The sequence below is a fragment of the Dama dama genome, chromosome 9, assembly GCF_033118175.1.
Source record: "Dama dama isolate Ldn47 chromosome 9, ASM3311817v1, whole genome shotgun sequence".
NCBI lineage: Eukaryota > Metazoa > Chordata > Mammalia > Artiodactyla > Cervidae > Dama > Dama dama.
This window is the reverse complement of record NC_083689.1, coordinates 22,022,056-22,039,348: the sequence shown is the minus strand read 5'-3', so window position 1 is coordinate 22,039,348 and position 17,293 is coordinate 22,022,056. Positions and strand designations below refer to the sequence as shown.

At 48.7% G+C, this 17,293-nt stretch overlaps 1 protein-coding gene across 2 annotated transcripts; it reads right to left on the bottom strand.

The window, feature by feature from the left end:
* Positions 1 to 2,049: 2,049 nt before the first annotated feature.
* On the bottom strand, positions 2,050 to 14,446 carry LOC133061286 (3-galactosyl-N-acetylglucosaminide 4-alpha-L-fucosyltransferase FUT3). 2 transcript variants are annotated; one of them, XM_061149287.1, is made up of 3 exons: positions 14,375 to 14,446; positions 4,306 to 4,471; positions 2,050 to 3,153 (listed from the first exon to the last, which is right to left on the bottom strand). In XM_061149287.1, exons 2-3 carry the CDS (start codon positions 4,327 to 4,329, stop codon positions 2,050 to 2,052), a joined length of 1,128 nt encoding a protein of 375 aa, XP_061005270.1. In that variant the 5' UTR covers positions 4,330 to 4,471; positions 14,375 to 14,446. The 2 variants fall into 2 exon arrangements, with proteins under 2 accessions (XP_061005270.1, XP_061005271.1); XM_061149288.1 differs by lacking the exons at positions 4,306 to 4,471; positions 14,375 to 14,446 and adding an exon at positions 3,766 to 3,841.
* Between the last annotated feature and the right edge of the window lie 2,847 nt (positions 14,447 to 17,293).

Here is a 17,293-nt window from a genome sequence, read left to right as displayed (position 1 = left end):
ATCTCCCAGCGGGGGATAGGTCTGGGGCAGGCGCCAACCCCATCTAGCCCAAAACTGGCGCCTGCTGGGGCACAGCTGGGTCCCCAGGGACCTAGGTCCTGGGGCCGTAAAGCCTTTGGCCAGAGCTCGAGGGAGAATTTTCCAGGAGCCCCCGTGGAGGACGGAAAAAGCGTGATGCGGTGTTTAGGTTTGCCCACGGTGTCACCTTGATGCTTGGCACGCCCAGAATGGGCACAGGGTGTTGGGTTCCTAGCAGGCAGAGAGGGGTCTGCTGGTCACATGGGCTGAGGAGGGCGGGCAAGAGAGTGGCTGCTGCAAGCCCAGGCCTGGCTCACGGGAGACCAGATGGAGTGGACTCCTACCCTTCTTCCCCTCAGACTGGGTGGCAGGGGAATGTCTCCAAGGCACAATTGACCCTTTGCCCAGTTTGTCTAAGGCCCAGTCCCATCTCTTCCATCCTCCCACTCTAGACTGGGGTTCTCAAAAGAATAGCCCCACTCTCTCCTTTCTGTGTGTCTCCTAGACTGGCCTCCTCCCTGCTGCACTAAGGACCACCTTCTAGAACCTAAACATGGCATCCTTCGCAGACCCAATCCCCATCCCGATGCTGGGAGACTCAGATCAGATGCTCCACCCAGAGAGGCTCACCTGGCTGGGCAGGGACATCCCCAGCTCCCTGCTTTCCAGTCTTCTTTTTTGCCGTAGCGGCAGCTGGACCCACTGGAGTCAGCTAATAGGCAGGACTTCGAGGAAAGCCCAAGAGCAGCGCTTGGAGGCCAGGCCCCAGACCGTGGGTGGTCAGCTTGGAAGGCAGTTTCAGAGCATGCTGGCTGGCTGGGGTCCCCACCCATCCCCGCAGTCTTTTGACTCTGAGGTTTGGGGTGGTGGATTCCTACATCATTCGGGCTGACTCAGCCTGGCGGCCGTGGCAGAGAGGCCAGAGTTCCCAGCAGCCGAGGAAGCTGAGCCTCAGTTTCCCCATCCTAGAAGGCCCTGAGCCTCAGAGAGGGAAGTTGCTCAGCCCAGGACACACAGCAGGAAAATCAGCTTTGGTGCTTGGGCCTGTGGTCCCTGAAGCTTGGCTGCCTTGTGTGTGTGTGTGTGGAGGGGGGGCCTCCTGGGACCACAGCCTCCCTGTCTCCCACCCAGATCCAACCACAAGGCACTGGCCCACCAGAGAACGGAACATAAACAAGAGCTGCCCTCGTAGAACCCAGGGCTGGGGTTTTCAGCAGTGCATGCCACACACACACACACACACACACACACACTCACTCACACTCTCTCTCTCTCTCTCTCACAGGACACAGAGACTGCCACTCACATGGGCTTAGAACCATGCGCAGACCTCCTTTGGGGGCATGCCCTGCCCCTCCTGTTTCCTTGCAGTGGGTATAGAAGATTCACTTGTCTAAACCTTGCCCTGCGTGACCTCCCAGATGGCCCCATCCCCACTCTCACCTGCTCCAGTGGTCTTCCCACCCTGCCTGAGGGTTTTTTCTACCTCTGAACACTTGAGGCCAGTCCGTTCTTCCAAGTTCAGGGCTTCTGGGTGCCGTAGACTTTTGGGCAGGATGTCTGGCTCCCCATCCACTGGATGCTATCAGCCCACCCCATTTGTGACAAGTACAGATGTTGCCAGACCCTGTGAGTGACCCCTGGGAGCAGAGTTGCCCTGGAGGGAGAATGCTGGTGTGGAATAAGGGAGGACACGCCAGTTTTCCTCAGAGCATTCCCATCTGGAAGACGGCGTCAGTATTGCCAACCTTAATACCCCAGAGGCAGTTCATCAACAGCAGCAGTAATCACAAACCAGTCCACCAGAGCCATCACCAGCGGGCAAGATGCCAAGGCCAGTTCCCCAAGGGCAGCCATAGCCCCTGGCAACTCACCCCTGCCCCCACCAGGTAAATTTCCTAGCAAGCAAGCTCCCAGGGAGGAAAGACCCCTGGCAGCAGAGGTGCCCAGTAGGTGAAGCCCCAGGTAAGGGAGAGCTCCAGCCACCCAGGTCCCCAGATTCTCAGCAGTGCAGGCGCCAGGCTGGCCAGCTCACTGGAACCAAGACGCGATACTGGGTACCGTCTGGTACCTGGACTCCTGCTGCAGCTTCCAGCAGGCCTTACAGAACATCAGGGCCCAGGAGAAGGACCGAGGCCGCAGTGTCTCCCGCCAGCGGAAGTAGTTGAGGTAGCTGGCGTGGTCCTTGTCCAGTGCTAGCAAGTACTGCGCCAGGTCTTTGGGGCTCCGGAAGTCTTCGACATGGATGAAGGCTTTGGGTGGCAGGAACTGTTCATAGTTGACCCGGCTGGGGCCCAGGACCACTGGCACGGCCCATGCCTGCAGGGCGTTCTTCCACAGCTTCTCTGTGATGTAGTCGGGGTGCAGGGAGTTCTCAAAAGCCAAGTAGAACTTGTACTGGGACAGCTGCTTGGCCATGAGCTTGTAGGGCAGTGGCGTGTGGGAGCGCCCGTACACGTCCACTTGGAGGTGTGGCTTCAGCAGCTCGTAGTACTGCACCCTGGTAGAGTCTTTCCTCCAGTTGGACACCACCCAGGCCACCAGCTTGGTCTTGGCCGAGATGTTGAGCAGCGTCTCCACCGGCTGGCCGGACCACGGCTCGAGCCAGCCGTAGGGCATGAAGATATCTGAGTCCCGGCGGTAGGACATGGTGAGGTTGAAGTAGCCATCTAGGTCCTTCAGTTTCAAGCAGTTGCTGGGCGATTCCATGCTGAACCAAACCCAGCGCTGGCCAGGGGGCCGCGGGGAAGGCGGGAGCTGCATCTGGGGCCGGTTGCTGACCTCCCGGTGGTGCACGAGGACCGCGTCCGCCTGAGGGTACTCGCTTCGGTTGACAGTCAGCTGGCAGTCAGCTGTGCCAGGCCACAACTCCGAACAGCGGGACAGAGCCACTGGCTGATTGAACGGCCACGTCCACAGCAGGACACGCAGGGGCGGGCGGGCGGAGGACCCCTCAGTGGCCTGGGAAGGGGCCCCCAGTTCAGAGACCCATGTGAGCTTGGGCTTGTCTTGAGACACACGCAGATAAGAGAAGAAGCACAGAGCCAAGAGCAGCTGCAGCAGCAGCCCGGGAAGACAGTGGTGCCAGGAGCACTTCACCTTGGCGCAGCCGGGTGGATACATGCTTTGGAGCAGCTGGGAGGAGGGGAGAGTGAACATGGCATCTTTGACAAGAAGGATAATAACACATGCCCAGGGACGTCCCTGGTGGTCCAGCGGCTAAAGATGCTGAGCTCCCAATGCAGGGGTCTGGGGTTTGATCCCTGATCAGGGAACTAGATCCCGCATGCCACGACTAAAGATCCTGGCATGCTGCAATGAAGATTGACGATGCCTTGTGTCACAACTAAGACCTGGTACAGCCAAATAAATAAATAAATCTTAAAAAAAAAAATCCCAATAACACACAGGCCTAGTGGGCAGATGTGGGTTATTTCTATTTTACAGGTGAGAAAACAGAGGCTGAGGGACTCAGTGAAAACAGCAGAGCTGGTCCCAGAGTCCACGCTCTCCTACCCACCAGGTCACACAACCTCTTGACCTAGGGTACGTTCCAATGGTTCTCAGGTCCCACCCTGACCTTGACTTTGCCCTTGCCCTTGCCCTTTCTTAGCTTCCCCAGAGTCTTCCCCAGCCTAGGGAGAAGACAGGGCTGGTTACGGGATGCTCCCCAGAACCCTGGAGTTGAGGCTTGGAGCCAAGGCTCCGTCTGGGAGGAGTACAATGGAATTATGTTAGAGGGCTCACCAGGCAGTATTCGAGTTGGGGGAAAGGACATTCCTGGTGGACTAAACAGCCAATGCCGAGGCCCGAAGGTGACAGTGAACCTGAACAGTTTGCGGGGAGAAGACAGGAAGTGCTCAGGGAATAAGCACTCAAGACACCTCCCATCCCTGGTCACGCACTAGGGGATCCTGGGTGTCTCTTGGTCCACTCCCTGGTCCTTTCTGTTCCTGCAAGCTGTCATAAAGCCCTCCCAGACTCCAGATCCCAACTGCGGGAGCAGAAATCTAGGACCTTAGCCCTGTGCCCCTCCACTTCCTGTGGCCATGGAGTCGCCCTTTTTACAGATGAGAAAACAGAGGTTCAGAGCAATAGGTATGTCTCTTGCCCCAAAACACAAAGCTGGAGCACTTATGATCCAGAATCCGAACTTTCCTCTTTTAATGTAATTGCAAACTCCTTTCCCGTGTTCAGACTGGCTAGTTGTCCGTGACTGTAGTTTCAGTCTGTCTGCCCCCTGACCCCCTCTCTCAGTGCCTACCGTCTTACCTGGGTTTCTCTTACCTTGGACTCGGGGTCTCTCTTCATGGCTGTTCCAGCAAAGTGCAGCCGCTGCTCCTTACCCCAGACACGGGGTAGCTCCTCTCGGCCACCGCCCCTGACCTCGGGCGCGGGGTAGCTCCTCTTGGCTGCGCTTGTGCACCGTCGCAGCCGCCGCCGCGCTCAAATTCTGAAAGAGATGGGCATACCAGACCACCTGACCTGCGTCTTGAGAAACCTACATGCAGGTCAGAAAGCAACAGTTAGAACTGGACATGGAACTGGCTCCAAATAGGAAAAGGAGTACGTCAAGGCTGTATATTGTCACCCTGCTTATTTAACTTATATGCAGAATACATCGTGAGAAACGCTGGGCTGGAGGAAGCACAAGCTGGAATCAAGATTGCCGGGAGAAATATCAATAACCTCAGATATGCAGATGACACCACCCTTATGGCAGAAAGTGAAGAGGAACTAAAGAGCCTCTTGATGAAAGTGAAAGAGGAGAGTGAAAAAGTTGGCTTAAAGCTCAACATTCAGAAAACTAAGATTATGGCATCTGGTCCCATCACTTCATGGGAAATAGATGGGGAAACAGTGGAAACAGTGGCTGACTTTATTTTTCTGGGTTCCAAAATCACTGCAGATGGTGATTGCAGCAATGAAATTAAAAGACGCTTACTCCTTGGAAGGAAAGTTATGACCAACCTAGATAGTATATTTAAAAGCAGAGACATTACTTTGCCAACAAAGGTCCGTCTAGTCAGGGCTATGGTTTTTCCAGTTGTCATGTACGGATGTGAGAGTTGGACGGTGAAGAAAGCTGAGCGCCGAAGAATTGATGCTTTTGAACTATGGTGTTGGAGAAGACTCTCGAGAGTCCCTTGGACTGCAAGTAGATCCAACCAGTCCATCCTAAAGGAGATCAGTCCTGGGTGTTCACTGGAAGGACTGATGTTGAAGCTGAAACTCCAATACGTTGGCCACCTCATGCGAAAAGCTGACTCATTGGGAAAGACCCTGATGCTGGGAAGGATTGGGGGCAGGAGGAGAAGGGGACGACAGCGGATGAGATGTTTGGATGGCATCACCGACTCAATGGACATGGGTTTGGGTGGACTCCGGGAGTTGGTGATGGACAGGGAGGCCTGGCGTGCTGCGGTTCATGGGATTGCAAAGAGTCGGACACGACTGAGCGACTGAACTGAACTGAACTGAACTCCCGTGTTGCACATGGAGCTCCAGTCTACAGCCTGGTGCTGTCTGCAAGAATGTTCTGCTATCGTGGAAATATTTGTCTGCCCCATAGGGTGCACCCCTCTGGCTCTCGAGCCCTTGAAATATAGCAGTTGTGTTGGATGAACTGTTAGCATTAAACTAAATTAAATTAAGAAAAGCTTCCCTATTCTGTACATGGAAGACAATTTCAAGATAAAAAGTAAAAACATTGGTGGGTCCAATGGTTTAAAACTGTACTTCCACTGCAGGGGGCATGGGTTCAAACCCTGGTCAGGGAACTAGATCCCACATGCCCAAGATGAGGCAAAAAAAAAAAAAAAAAAAAAAACAACAACAACCCAAATGTCCACCTGCCCCCTGCAACAAAACTCCACCAAAATCAGCCTCTGATAGCCAATTCAACAACTGGAAATCCTGACAGAATATTTCGGACATCTTGGAGGGGCAAATCTGCTCCCACAGGACATTTTTACAAAGTCTAATTAAAGATCAAGGATCTACAATGAAAAGTGAGTGTCCGGATTAGGTGTGCTATTGGTGTAAGATACACTCCAGGTTCTAAGACTTGGGCTTCCCCAGTGGCTCAGCGGTATAGAATCTGCCTACAGTGCAGGAGACACAGGAGACGTGGGTTCGATCCCTGGGTCAGGAAGATCCCCTGGAGGAGGAAATGGCAATGCACTCCAGTATTCTTGCCAGGAAAATCCCACAGACTGGTGGGCTGCAGTCCATAGGGTTGCAAAAAGTTGGACACAACTGAGTGACTGAGCACACATTCCAAGACTTGGGATGCAAATGGAACTAAAATTATCTCAATACTTCTGTCGATTTCACATTGGAATAATACTAGCTTGGAACTGCCCTGGTGGTCCAGTGGTTAGTACTCTGCACTCTCACTGCTGAGGGCAAGGGTTCCATCCCTGGTCGGGGAACTAAGATGCCACATGCTGTGCAGTACAGTTCAATTCAGTTCAGTCGCTCAGTCGTGTCCGACTCTTTGCGATCCCATGAATCACAGCACACCAGGCCTCCCTGTCCATCACCAACTCCCGGAGTCCACCCAAACCCATGTCCATCGACTCAGTGATGCCGTCCAGCCATCTCATCCTTTGTTGTCCCCTTCTCCTCCTGCCCCCAATCCTTCCCAGCATCAGGGTCTTTTCCAATGAGTCAGCTTTTCGCATGAGGTGGCCAACGTATTGGAGTTTCAGCCTCAACATCAGTCCTTCCAGTGAACACCCAGGACTGATCTCCTTTAGGATGGACTGGTTGGATCTACTTGCAGTCCAAGGGACTCTCGAGAGTCTTCTCCAACACCATAGTTCAAAAGCATCAATTCTTCGGCGCTCAGCTTTCTTCACAGTCCAACTCTCACATCCATACAGGACCACTGGAAAAACCATAGCCTTAACTAGACAGACCTTTGTTGGCAAAGTAATGTCTCTGCTTTTAAATATACTATCTAGGTTGGTCATAACTTTCCTTCCAAGGAGTAAGCGTCTTTTAATTTCATTGCTGCAATCACCATCTGCAGTGATTTTGGAACCCAGAAAAATAAAATCAGCCACTGTTTCCACTGTTTCCCCATCTATTTCCCATGAAGTGATGGGACCAGATGCCATGATCTTAGTTTTCTGAATGTTGAGCTTTAAGCCAACTTTTTCACTCTCCTCTTTCACTTTCATCAATAGCCTCTTTAGTTCCTCTCCACTTTCTGCCATAAGGGTGGTATCATCTGCATATCTGAGGTTATTGATATTTCTCCCGGCAATCTTGATTCCAGCTTGTGCTTCCTCCAGCCCAGCGTTTCTCATGATGTACTCTGCATATAAGTTAAATAAGCAGGGTGACAATATACAGCCTTGACGTACTCCTTTTCTATTTGGAACCAGTCTGTTGTTCCATGTCCAGTTCTAACTGTTGCTTTCTGACCTACATATAGGTTTCTCAAGAGGCAGGTCAGGTGGTCTGGAATTCCCATCTCTTTAAGAATTTTCCACAGTTTATTGTCATCCACACAGCCGAAGGCTTTGGCGTAGTCAATAAAGTAGAAATAGATGTTTTTCTGGAACTCTCTTACTTTTTCGATGATCCAGCAGATGTTGGCAATTTGATCTCTGCTTCCTCTGCCTTTTCTAAAACCAGCTTGAACATCTGGAAGTTCACGGTTCATGTATTGCTGAAGCCTGGCTTGGAGAATTTTGAGCATTACTTTACTAGCGTGTGAGATGAGTGCAATTGTGTGGTAGTTTGAGCATTCTTTGACATTGACTTTCTTTGGGATTGGAATGAAAACTGACTTTTCAGTCCTGTGGCCACTGCTGAGTTTTCCAAATCTGCTGGCATATTGAGTGCAGCACTTTCATAGCATCATCTTTCAGGATTTGAAATAGCTCAACGATCACCTCCACTAGCTTTGTTTGTAGTGATGCTTTGTAAGGCCCACTTAACTTCCAGGCCCACATCCATTCCAGGATGTCTGACTCTAGGTGAGTGATCACACCATCATAATTATCTGGGTCGTGAAGATCTTTTTTGTACATTTCTTCTGTGTATTCTTGCCACCTGTTCTTATTATCTTCTGCTTCTGTTAGATCCATACCATTTCTGTCCTTTATCGAGCCCATCTTGGCATGAAATATTCCCTTGGTATCTCCAATTTTCTTGAAGAGATCTCTAGTCCTTCCCATTCTGTTGTTTTCCTCTGTTTCTTTGCATTGATCACCGAGGAAGGCTTTTTTATCTCTCCTTGCTATTCTTTGGAACTCTGCATTCAGATGGGAATATCTTTCCTTTTCTCCTTTGCTTTTCACTTCTCTTCTTTTCACAGCTATTTGTAAGGCCTACTCAGACAGCCATTTTGCTTTTTTGCATTTCTTTTCCATGGGGATGGTCTTAATCTCTGTCTCCTATACAATGTCACAAACCTCCGTCCATAGTTCATCAGGTACTCTGTCTATCAGATCTAGTCTCTTAAATCTATTTCTCACTTCCACTGTATAATCATAAGGGATTTGATTTAGGTCATACCTGAATGGTCTAGTGGTTTTCCCTACTTTCTTCAATTTAAGTCTGAATTTGGCAATAAGGAGTTTATGATCTGAGCCACAGGTAGCTCCTGGTCTTGTTTTTGCTGACTGTATAGAGCTTCTCCATCTTTGGCTGCAAAGAATATAATCAATCTGATTTTGGTGTTGACCATCTGGTGACGTCCATGTGTAGAGTCTTCTCTTGTGTTGTTGGAAGAGGGTGTTTGCTATGACCAGTGTGTTTTCTTGGCAAAACTCTATTAGCCTTTGCCTTGCTTCATTCTGGACTTCAAGGCCAAATTTGCCTGTAACTCCAGGTGTTTCCTGACTACCTGCCTTTGCATTCCAGTCCCCTGTAATGAAAAGGACATCTTTTTTGGGTGTTAGTTCTAAGAGGTCTTGTAGGTCTTCATAGAACCGTTCAACTTCAGCTTCTTCAGTGTTACTGGTTGGGGCATAGGCTTGGATTACCGTGATGTTGCATGGTTTGCCTTGAAAATGAACAGAGATCATTCTGTCGTTTTTGAGATTGCATCCAAGTACTGCATTTTGGACTCTTTTGTTGACCATGATGGCTACTCCATTTCTTCTAAGGGATTCCTGCCCACAGTAGTAGATATAATGGTCATCTGAGTTAAATTCACCCATTCCAGTCCATCTTAGTTCGCTGATTCCTAGAATGTCAACGTTCACTCTTGCCATCTCCTATTTGACCACTTCCAATTTGCCTTGATTCATGGACCTAACATTCCAGGTTCCTATGCAATATTGCTCTTTACAGCATCAGACCTTGTGTCTATGACCAGTCACCTCCACAACTGGGTATTGTTTTTGCTTTGGCTCCATCCCTTCATTCTTTCTGGAGTTATTTCTCCACTGATCTCCAGTAGCATATTGGACACCTACTGACCTGGGGAATTGATCTTTCAGTGTCCTATCTTTTTGCCTTTTCATACTGCTGCACAGGCGCAAGAGGGCTGAGAGGAGCTACTCCATGTTCAAGGTCAGGAGGGGCGGCCGTGAGGAGATACCCCATCCAAGGTAAGGAGCGTCGGCTGCGCTTTGCTGGAGCAGCCGTGAAGAGATACTCCACGTCCAAGGTAAGAGAAACCCAAGTAAGACCGTAAGTATTGCAAGAGGGCGTCAGAGGGCAGACACACTGAAATCATAATCACAGAAAACTAGCCAATCTAGTTTTGGCTAACTGGCTAAACTAACCAACCTAGTTTTGGCTAGACCGGCTAAACGAGCGGGCCACAGCCTTGTCTAACTCAGTGAAACTAAGCCATGCTGTGTGGAGCCACCCAAGACGGACGAGTCATGGTGGAGAGTTCTGACAGAATGTGGTCCACTGGAGAAGGGAATGGCAAACCACTTCAGTATTCTTGCCTTGAGAACGCCATGAACAGTATGAAAAGGCAAAAATATAGGACATGCTGTGCAGTGCAGCCAAAAAAATTAAAGAAGACTCTGATGGCTGGTGGGCTACTTCTGTTGGGCATAGCTGGTATAACCCTCCAAGTGTGGGATGGAGGAGCTGGCAGGTGGCCTTAGGTGATGAAAAGGGAGTGGGATCTAGAATTACGTGTTCACACCAGAGTTTCTGGAAAGAGACCCAAAAGACAAACCTTTGGGGAAAGAACCCCGGGCAGGAGCAGGAAGGAGGCTGAACTCTGACCACAACCTACTTTGTGCAGCTGGGGTTTGGGGCCATGCACAGAAGGTTAGTGTGTGGAAATGCACTTAAAATGAATATAGTCATTTGTCCTGGGTTTATAGCAGCTCCTCCTAGGAGGCACAGAGGCCCTTGTCAGGGAGGAGGAGGCTGGATCAGGGAATGGGGGTTGGGGAGGCCAGGGCTGAGATTCCACCCAAGTGGAACCTGAGATTTTTTTTTCCCAGAAAGGAATTGAAAAATGCCATGATGCCGGGACACCATAAAGATCAGATAAACAGAACAAAATCCACCCCCTTCTCCCTGCAACTCAGGTCCTCTCCCCACGGGATGGGGTGGGAAAGAGGAAGGGCTCTAGGGTGCTGATGGGGGCCAAGAAGCAGTGGGGGTTCTAAGCCAGAGCTTTGCCAGCAAGAGACAGATTGACAGAAACAGAGAGAAACGCAGCCCCTCCCGGTTTGGCAAATCAATCAGAACTGCCCACACCCGCTCCACCTCTGGTGCACCTGGTACCCAGAAAGACCCATGGGAGGGACTCCCCTGGTGGTCCAGTGCCATGGATAGGACTCTCCCTGCCAGTTCAAGGGGCACAGGTTCAATCAAGATCCCATGTGAAGCAACTAAGCCTGGGGCACCACAACTGCAGAGCCCGAGCTCTAGAGCCCTCGAGCGGTGACTGCTGAAGTCCTGTGCCTAGAGCCTGTGTTCTGCAACAAAACACCACAATGAGAAGCCCGCACACCACATCTAGCGAGGAGACCCTGCTCACCGCAACTAGAGAAAGCCCATGCACAGCACCAAAGACCCAGCACAGCCAAAACACCAAAAATGTCTGGGAGTACAGCCTGCAAGCCCTTCCCAGGGGCGATCAGTGCCTCCAGGGAGAGGGGACGTGTTCCCCAGTGGGCCTTACCTGGAGGGGCGGTGTGCAGGGCAGACAGCAGCCGACCAGGAGGCTTAGGGCCGAGGAACAGCTGGTCACCTTGGGAGGGGATGAGGTGGCTCCAGGGAGGAGAAGGAAGTGGACCTAAGGAGCAACATAAATCAGCCCAGTTCCACCACACCTGCAGTCAGATGACGCAGGGTATCCTGTCCCATGAACCAGGCCATCGTTTAGTAGCAAAGGTGGGACTTGGCTAATCTCTCCCATATGGCCTGATGATATGGCGACCTCTTCATTCCGTCTCAGTCAGCAAATGTTTCTTGAGCACTTGCTACGTGTCAGGCCCCAGGAATATGGCAGGAAGCAAGTGGGTGAAAGAGATAACCCATAAGAAAACTTGTAAAAAAAAAAAATTACAGATTGCAAGGACTTTCTTGGTGGTTCAGTACTTAAGAATCCACCCTGCAATGCAGGGGACGCAGGTTCAAGCTTTGGTTGGGGAACTAAGATCCCACACGCTGTGGAGCAAATAAGTCCTTGTGCCAGACTCTTGAGCCCATGAGCCACAACTAGAGAGTCCAGGAATCACAATAAAAGGTCCTGCATGATGCAGCAAAGCTCCTGTGTGCCACAGCTAAGACCCGACACAGCCAAATAAATAAATACTCTTTAAAAATGTCTACTGGATCAATACTAAAAATAAATAAATTGAGAAAAAGAGGCTGCAGCCTGGTCTGGACTTCTCCCAGATGTGTGAGTTGGGGGCTAAAGCCCCATTAGAATTCTCTAGCTAGGGCTTCCCTGGTGGCTCAGTGGTAAAGAATCTGCCTACCAATGTAGGAGACATGAGTTCCATTCCTGGTTCAGGAAGATCCCACATGCAATGGAGCAAGTAAGTCTGTGCGTCACAACTCCTGAGCCTGTGCTCTAGAGCCCGGGAACCGCAACTACTGAAGCCTATGCACCCTCGAGCCCATGCCTCACGACAGAAGCCACTGTGATGAGAAGCCAGTATACCGCAGCGAGAGAGTAGCCGCCGCTCGCCACAACTAGAGAAAAGCTTGCACAGCAAGGAAGAGCCAGCACACCCAAAAACAAATAATAATACAATTTAAAAAAAAAGAAATTTCTAACTAAAAAGCAGTATGGGAGAGCTTTCCAGGCAGAAGGGACAGCCTGTGCAAAGGCCCTGAGACAGCAAGGAACGGCAGCATTGGAGAGGATCCAGGAAGCCTGGGTGCTCAGGAGCAGGAAGTGAGGTTGGCCACATTGAGCTGCATCTGGCTGTGGTCAGAAATGGGTATTTAACACAGGGGCGACAGAGGGACCATGGGGAGCTTCCAGTGGAGCTGCCACCACCACAGAGACTCCTGTTTGAGATGCTCTTTCAGGCTGTCACGTTGGGGACAGACTATTGCGAGGGGAGGGAAGCAGGGCAGAGGCAGGGATGCTGGGAGGAGGAGGCTGTGGCAGGTGGGTGAAAGCGCGAGGGACAGCTCCCATGCGCTATAACTCCTCTGTTCACAGATGAGAAATCGTTTCCGTGAGGCTGCCTCATGCTGCCTGGACATCCACCATCCGAGTGTCCCGTTAGTTTCAGGCTGACGGAGGCTCCAGGAGGCTGAGCATCCACCAGGGCAGGGCATTTGTAATAGGAAAGAGTAAGTGTTCATTTTTTTTTGGCTGCACCATGTGATATGTGGGATCTTGGTTCCTATACTAGAGCTCAAACCCACATCCCTTGCAGTGGAAACATGGAGTCTTAACCACTGGACCATAAAGGAAGCCCCGGGAAGAACAAACCTGACTCTGTATTAAGGCATAACCCTCCTAGACTTCAGACAATACCACAAAGCTACAGTAATCAAAATAGCATGGTACTGGCACAGAAATAGACATACGGATCAATGGAAGAGAATAGTAAGCCCAGAAATAGGCCCACACCCATATGGTCAATCAATCTTCAACTAAAGAGGCAAAAAATATACAATGGAAAAAGACAGTCTCTTCAGTAAGTGGTGCTGGGAAAGTTGGACAGCCACACATAAATCAATGAAGTTAGAACATTCCCTAACACCATATACAAAAATAAACTAAAAATGGCTTAAAGACCTAAATATAAGACATGACATCATAAAACGCCTAGAAGAGAGCATAGACAAAACATTTTCTGACATAAGTTGCACCAGTGTTTTCTCAGGTCAGGCTCCCAAGGCAATAGAAATAAAAAACAAAAATAAACAAATGGGGCCTAATCAAACGTACAAGCTTTTGCACAGCAAAGGAAACCATAAACAAAATGAAAAGACAGCTTACAGAATGGGAGAAAATATTTGCGAATGATGCAACTGACATGGACCTAATCTCCAAAATATACAAACAGGTCACACAGCTCAATAACAAAAATACAACCCAATCAAAAAATGGGCAGAAGACCTAACTAAACGTTTCTCCAAAGAAGAAATACAGATGGTCAGTAGGCACATGAAAAGATGCTCAACACCGCTAATTATTAGAGAAATGCAAATCAAAACTACCATGAGGTGCCACCTCACACTGGTCAGAATGTTACCGAAAATGGAAGTCTGCGTGCCCGACACAGTAAGGTCCATCAATACTAAACCATTGAAGTCTGGAACAGAGAAAGGTTTATCATGGGGCCATGGAAGGAGATGGCCATGCCCTAAGAACCCCCAAAGTCACTGAAAGCTTTCAGCAAGCCCCTTTAAAGCAAAATGTGAGGGAGGGGCGTGGTGAGTTGTTGCAAGCTTCTTGGTGTCAGATCCTTTGTTCATGAAGTCAGGTTACGGTCAGGTAATGATGTTCCTGTAAATCTCTACCAAACGAATGTCATTCTCCTTCCTAACAAAAAAGGGCCAGGTCCCAAGACAGCTGACACCTTCCAAGGTCCCTTTCCTGGCTAAGAGGAGGCAGAGCTCAGCTGGCGGCTCCCTCAGGGCCAAGTCCCCAGACCCTGCCCAGCTGTCATCGCTGAGGGAGCCAGGCGCCCAACCCAACTGGCCCTCAGGCTCCTCAGGTCGCCAGACCGTGACCCAGGCAGATGGTCACTGCTATTAGGTTGAAGGGACAGGGGTGGAGGAGAGGTTCACCGCTGCCTCAAGGCCTGGGGGTGGGCCTTGTGGAGGGTTCTGGAGCCCCGCAGGACACAGGCCCCAGCCTGATCCCTGGGACCCCCCAGCTCACCTGCTGGCCCAAGGCTGGGTGAGCTGGAGGGCCTCGGGGAGAAGGCTGGGATCTGCTTCTTACCTCATTCTCCTCCTCACAACCACCACTCCATGGCTGTCTGAATCCGCTCACTATCAATCCTTGATGGTTGGTTGCTTGTGGGCAGGGTCCACTGAGGCATCAACCGGTGGCCTCGCAGGATCCGTTGTCCGGCGGAGGGTACAGAGTAACGATGTACAGAAAAGGCTGTTTTGCATCCAGGGCTGGATGTGCTCAATGCACTCGGTTACAATTCCCCCCCTTTCCTTTGATACTCCTCAATCTTGAAGATAACACGTGAGTATGTTTAAACTCAGCAGAGGAACCTGGTTTTAGAGGGACTCGGTTTCAACCACCAATTCCATTTCATCCTTCCACATGTCTTTCAGGGAATGGGATGATGAGTGCTCTAACTGCCAAAATGGAGCACAGTCCTACCCTGGTTTGGGGAATGGCTACCAAGTTGAAAATACCCCCGAGTTCCAAGTCCTGGATCTGACTCTTATGTAGAAAGATCTTGTATAAATTCAGGAGAATAAGCCTGAAAACCAGTCTGAACCTGGCAGTCTGGGGGAGGCTTGTTGCGAAGCAGCCCAAGTCGTAGAAGTATAGTTTGCCAAATTGCTCGAAGTCATGAGTAACTTGAGAGGAAGGGCTTCAGGGAAGAGATAAAAACGGAGATAAAAAATCAGTAATATTCCAGACAGAATCCATAAACATTATAACCATATATAACAGTTTAATCAGTAACCAATCCTTTTGTTACCCTTATCAAAACGATAAGGTGCCAAAACACAGGCAACAACAACACATGTCATAAAGGCCCTATAAAAAGTGGTATTTGGTAATAGAGGGCTGTTGCTTTTTGTTCTAAGAGTCAAAGCTTGCCCCTGAGTTGCTTACTCTTTTCCCCTTGATCTTCCTGGTGCCAAGGGATTGTCTCAATAGAGCTGTGTTATTTCAGGGGGCAAAGTAAGCAATACTGAATTCAGGCTTTCATTATGCTTTTATGAAAACTAAATTTTTCCAAAGCCAGTACTTCATGTCTACAGTAGTAACATTTACCCATACAGTAAATCCTCAAAGGCTTATCACTCCTTTGACAATACTTCCCATGTAATTCAACATACCAAATAAAACTCATTAAGTACTCCTCCTTGAGATGCCTTAAGGGCCCCCTAATGAACCTCAAAGTTAGCTAGAGGTCAAAAGAAATTTAATTAAAATTTGATATTTTGGAATTTTGTCAAAAAGTTTCAAAACATTTGGTCAAATAAGATCATTGGTCACTGTAAGACAATACAAATATAAAGATTACATAAATTATGGCACAAAGTCTTGTACTCAATAAATACTTAATAAATGGATGTGTGCATGCTAAGTCACTTCAATCATGTCCAAGTCTTTGTGACCCTATGGACTGTAGCCTGCCAGCTTCCTCTGTCCTTGGGATTCTCCAGGCAAGAATAATATAACCTCAGTCAACCATGCATAAAACTCTTTTTTAACTCAAAACATATATCCTGCTCTCCTACTTAATACTGAAATTTTTTCCTTTAATTAATTTTAGTAGCTTCAGTTATATATTTATATAAGAATCCTCAACTCTTAAACACCTTAATTTTTAGTGAGAACCAACAGGTAATTGTAAACTGTTACACCAGTATTTTCTGACTGGAAACTTATGCTATAGTTTTCCTCTCCTAAGAAGGCAAAGGTTGGTAAACTTAGATTTGCCCAGCAACCAATGTTCTAATATTTTATCCTGTTTGAAATGACCCAGATAGTCAATGAATTCTTGCCATTTAACTTAGTTCAGTTTCAAGTTACCAAAATCTGGAGAGGCCATTTTAGACAGACTTATCGTTTCATCATATCAAGTTATTGATATTTTCTTTGCTGACTAATTTGTAACAGATATAAGGTCTTACTTGATCTCTAACAAACCTAGGTACAACGAAGTGTTATACTTAACAAACCAACAAGCTTAAGCTAACTTCAGTACCAGATATCAATTCAGTACTGAATATTTCTCAGATCACGAATACTTGAAATACATTTTGGCCAATTTTCTAAATATTATGAAGTATTTAATTTGTAAGCACTTACTTTTGGGAAAAGCTGTATATTGTCACCCTGCTTATTTAACTTATATGCAGAGCACATCATGCAAAATGTCAAGCTGGATGAATCACAAGCTAGAATCAAGATTGCCGGGAAAAATAACAACCTCAGATATGCAGATGACCACTCTAATGGCAGAAAGCAAAGAAGAACTAACGAGCCTCTTGATGGGGGTGAAAGAGGAGAGTGAAAAAGCTGGCTTAAACTCAACATTCAGTAAACTAAGATTATGGCATCTGGTTCCATCACTTCATGGCAAATAGATGGGGAAAAAGTGGAAGCAGTGACAGATTTTATTTTCTTGAGCTCCAAAACAGTGCCCAAGAAAGTGACGGCAGCCATGAAATTAAAAGACGCCTGCTCCTTGGAAGGAAAGCTATGACAAACCTAAACAACGTATTAAAAAGCAGAGACATCACTTTGCTGACAAAGGTCCATCTAGTCAAAGCTACAGTTTTACTAGTAGTCATGTAGGGATGTGAGAGTTGGACCATAAAGAAGGCTGAGTGCCAAAGAATTGATGCTTTCGAATTGTGGTGCTGGCGAAAACTGTTGAGAGTCCCTTAGATAGCAAAGAGATCAAACCAGTCAATCCTAAAGGAAATCAACCCTGAATATCCATTGTAAGGACTGATACTGAAGCTTTAATACTTTTGCCACCTGATGTGAAGAGCTAACTCACTGGAAAAGACTGTGATGTGGGGAACGATTGAGGGCAGGAGGAGAAGCGGACGGCAGAGGATGAGATGGTTGGATGGCAACACCAACTGAATGGACATGAACTGGAGCAAACTCCGGGAGATACTGAAGGACAGGGAAGTCTGGCGTGCTGCAGTT

What these genes read in the sequence shown, in the direction of transcription:
- LOC133061286 (XM_061149287.1), bottom strand. Translation starts at nt 4,329, where the DNA reads ATGAAGAGAGACCCCGAGTCCAAG. An exon ending in AGAGAGACCCCGAGTCCAAG is followed by an intron (nt 3,154 to 4,305) that starts GTAAGAGAAACC and finishes CCCTCCTCCCAG; the next exon opens with CTGCTCCAAAGCATGTATCC.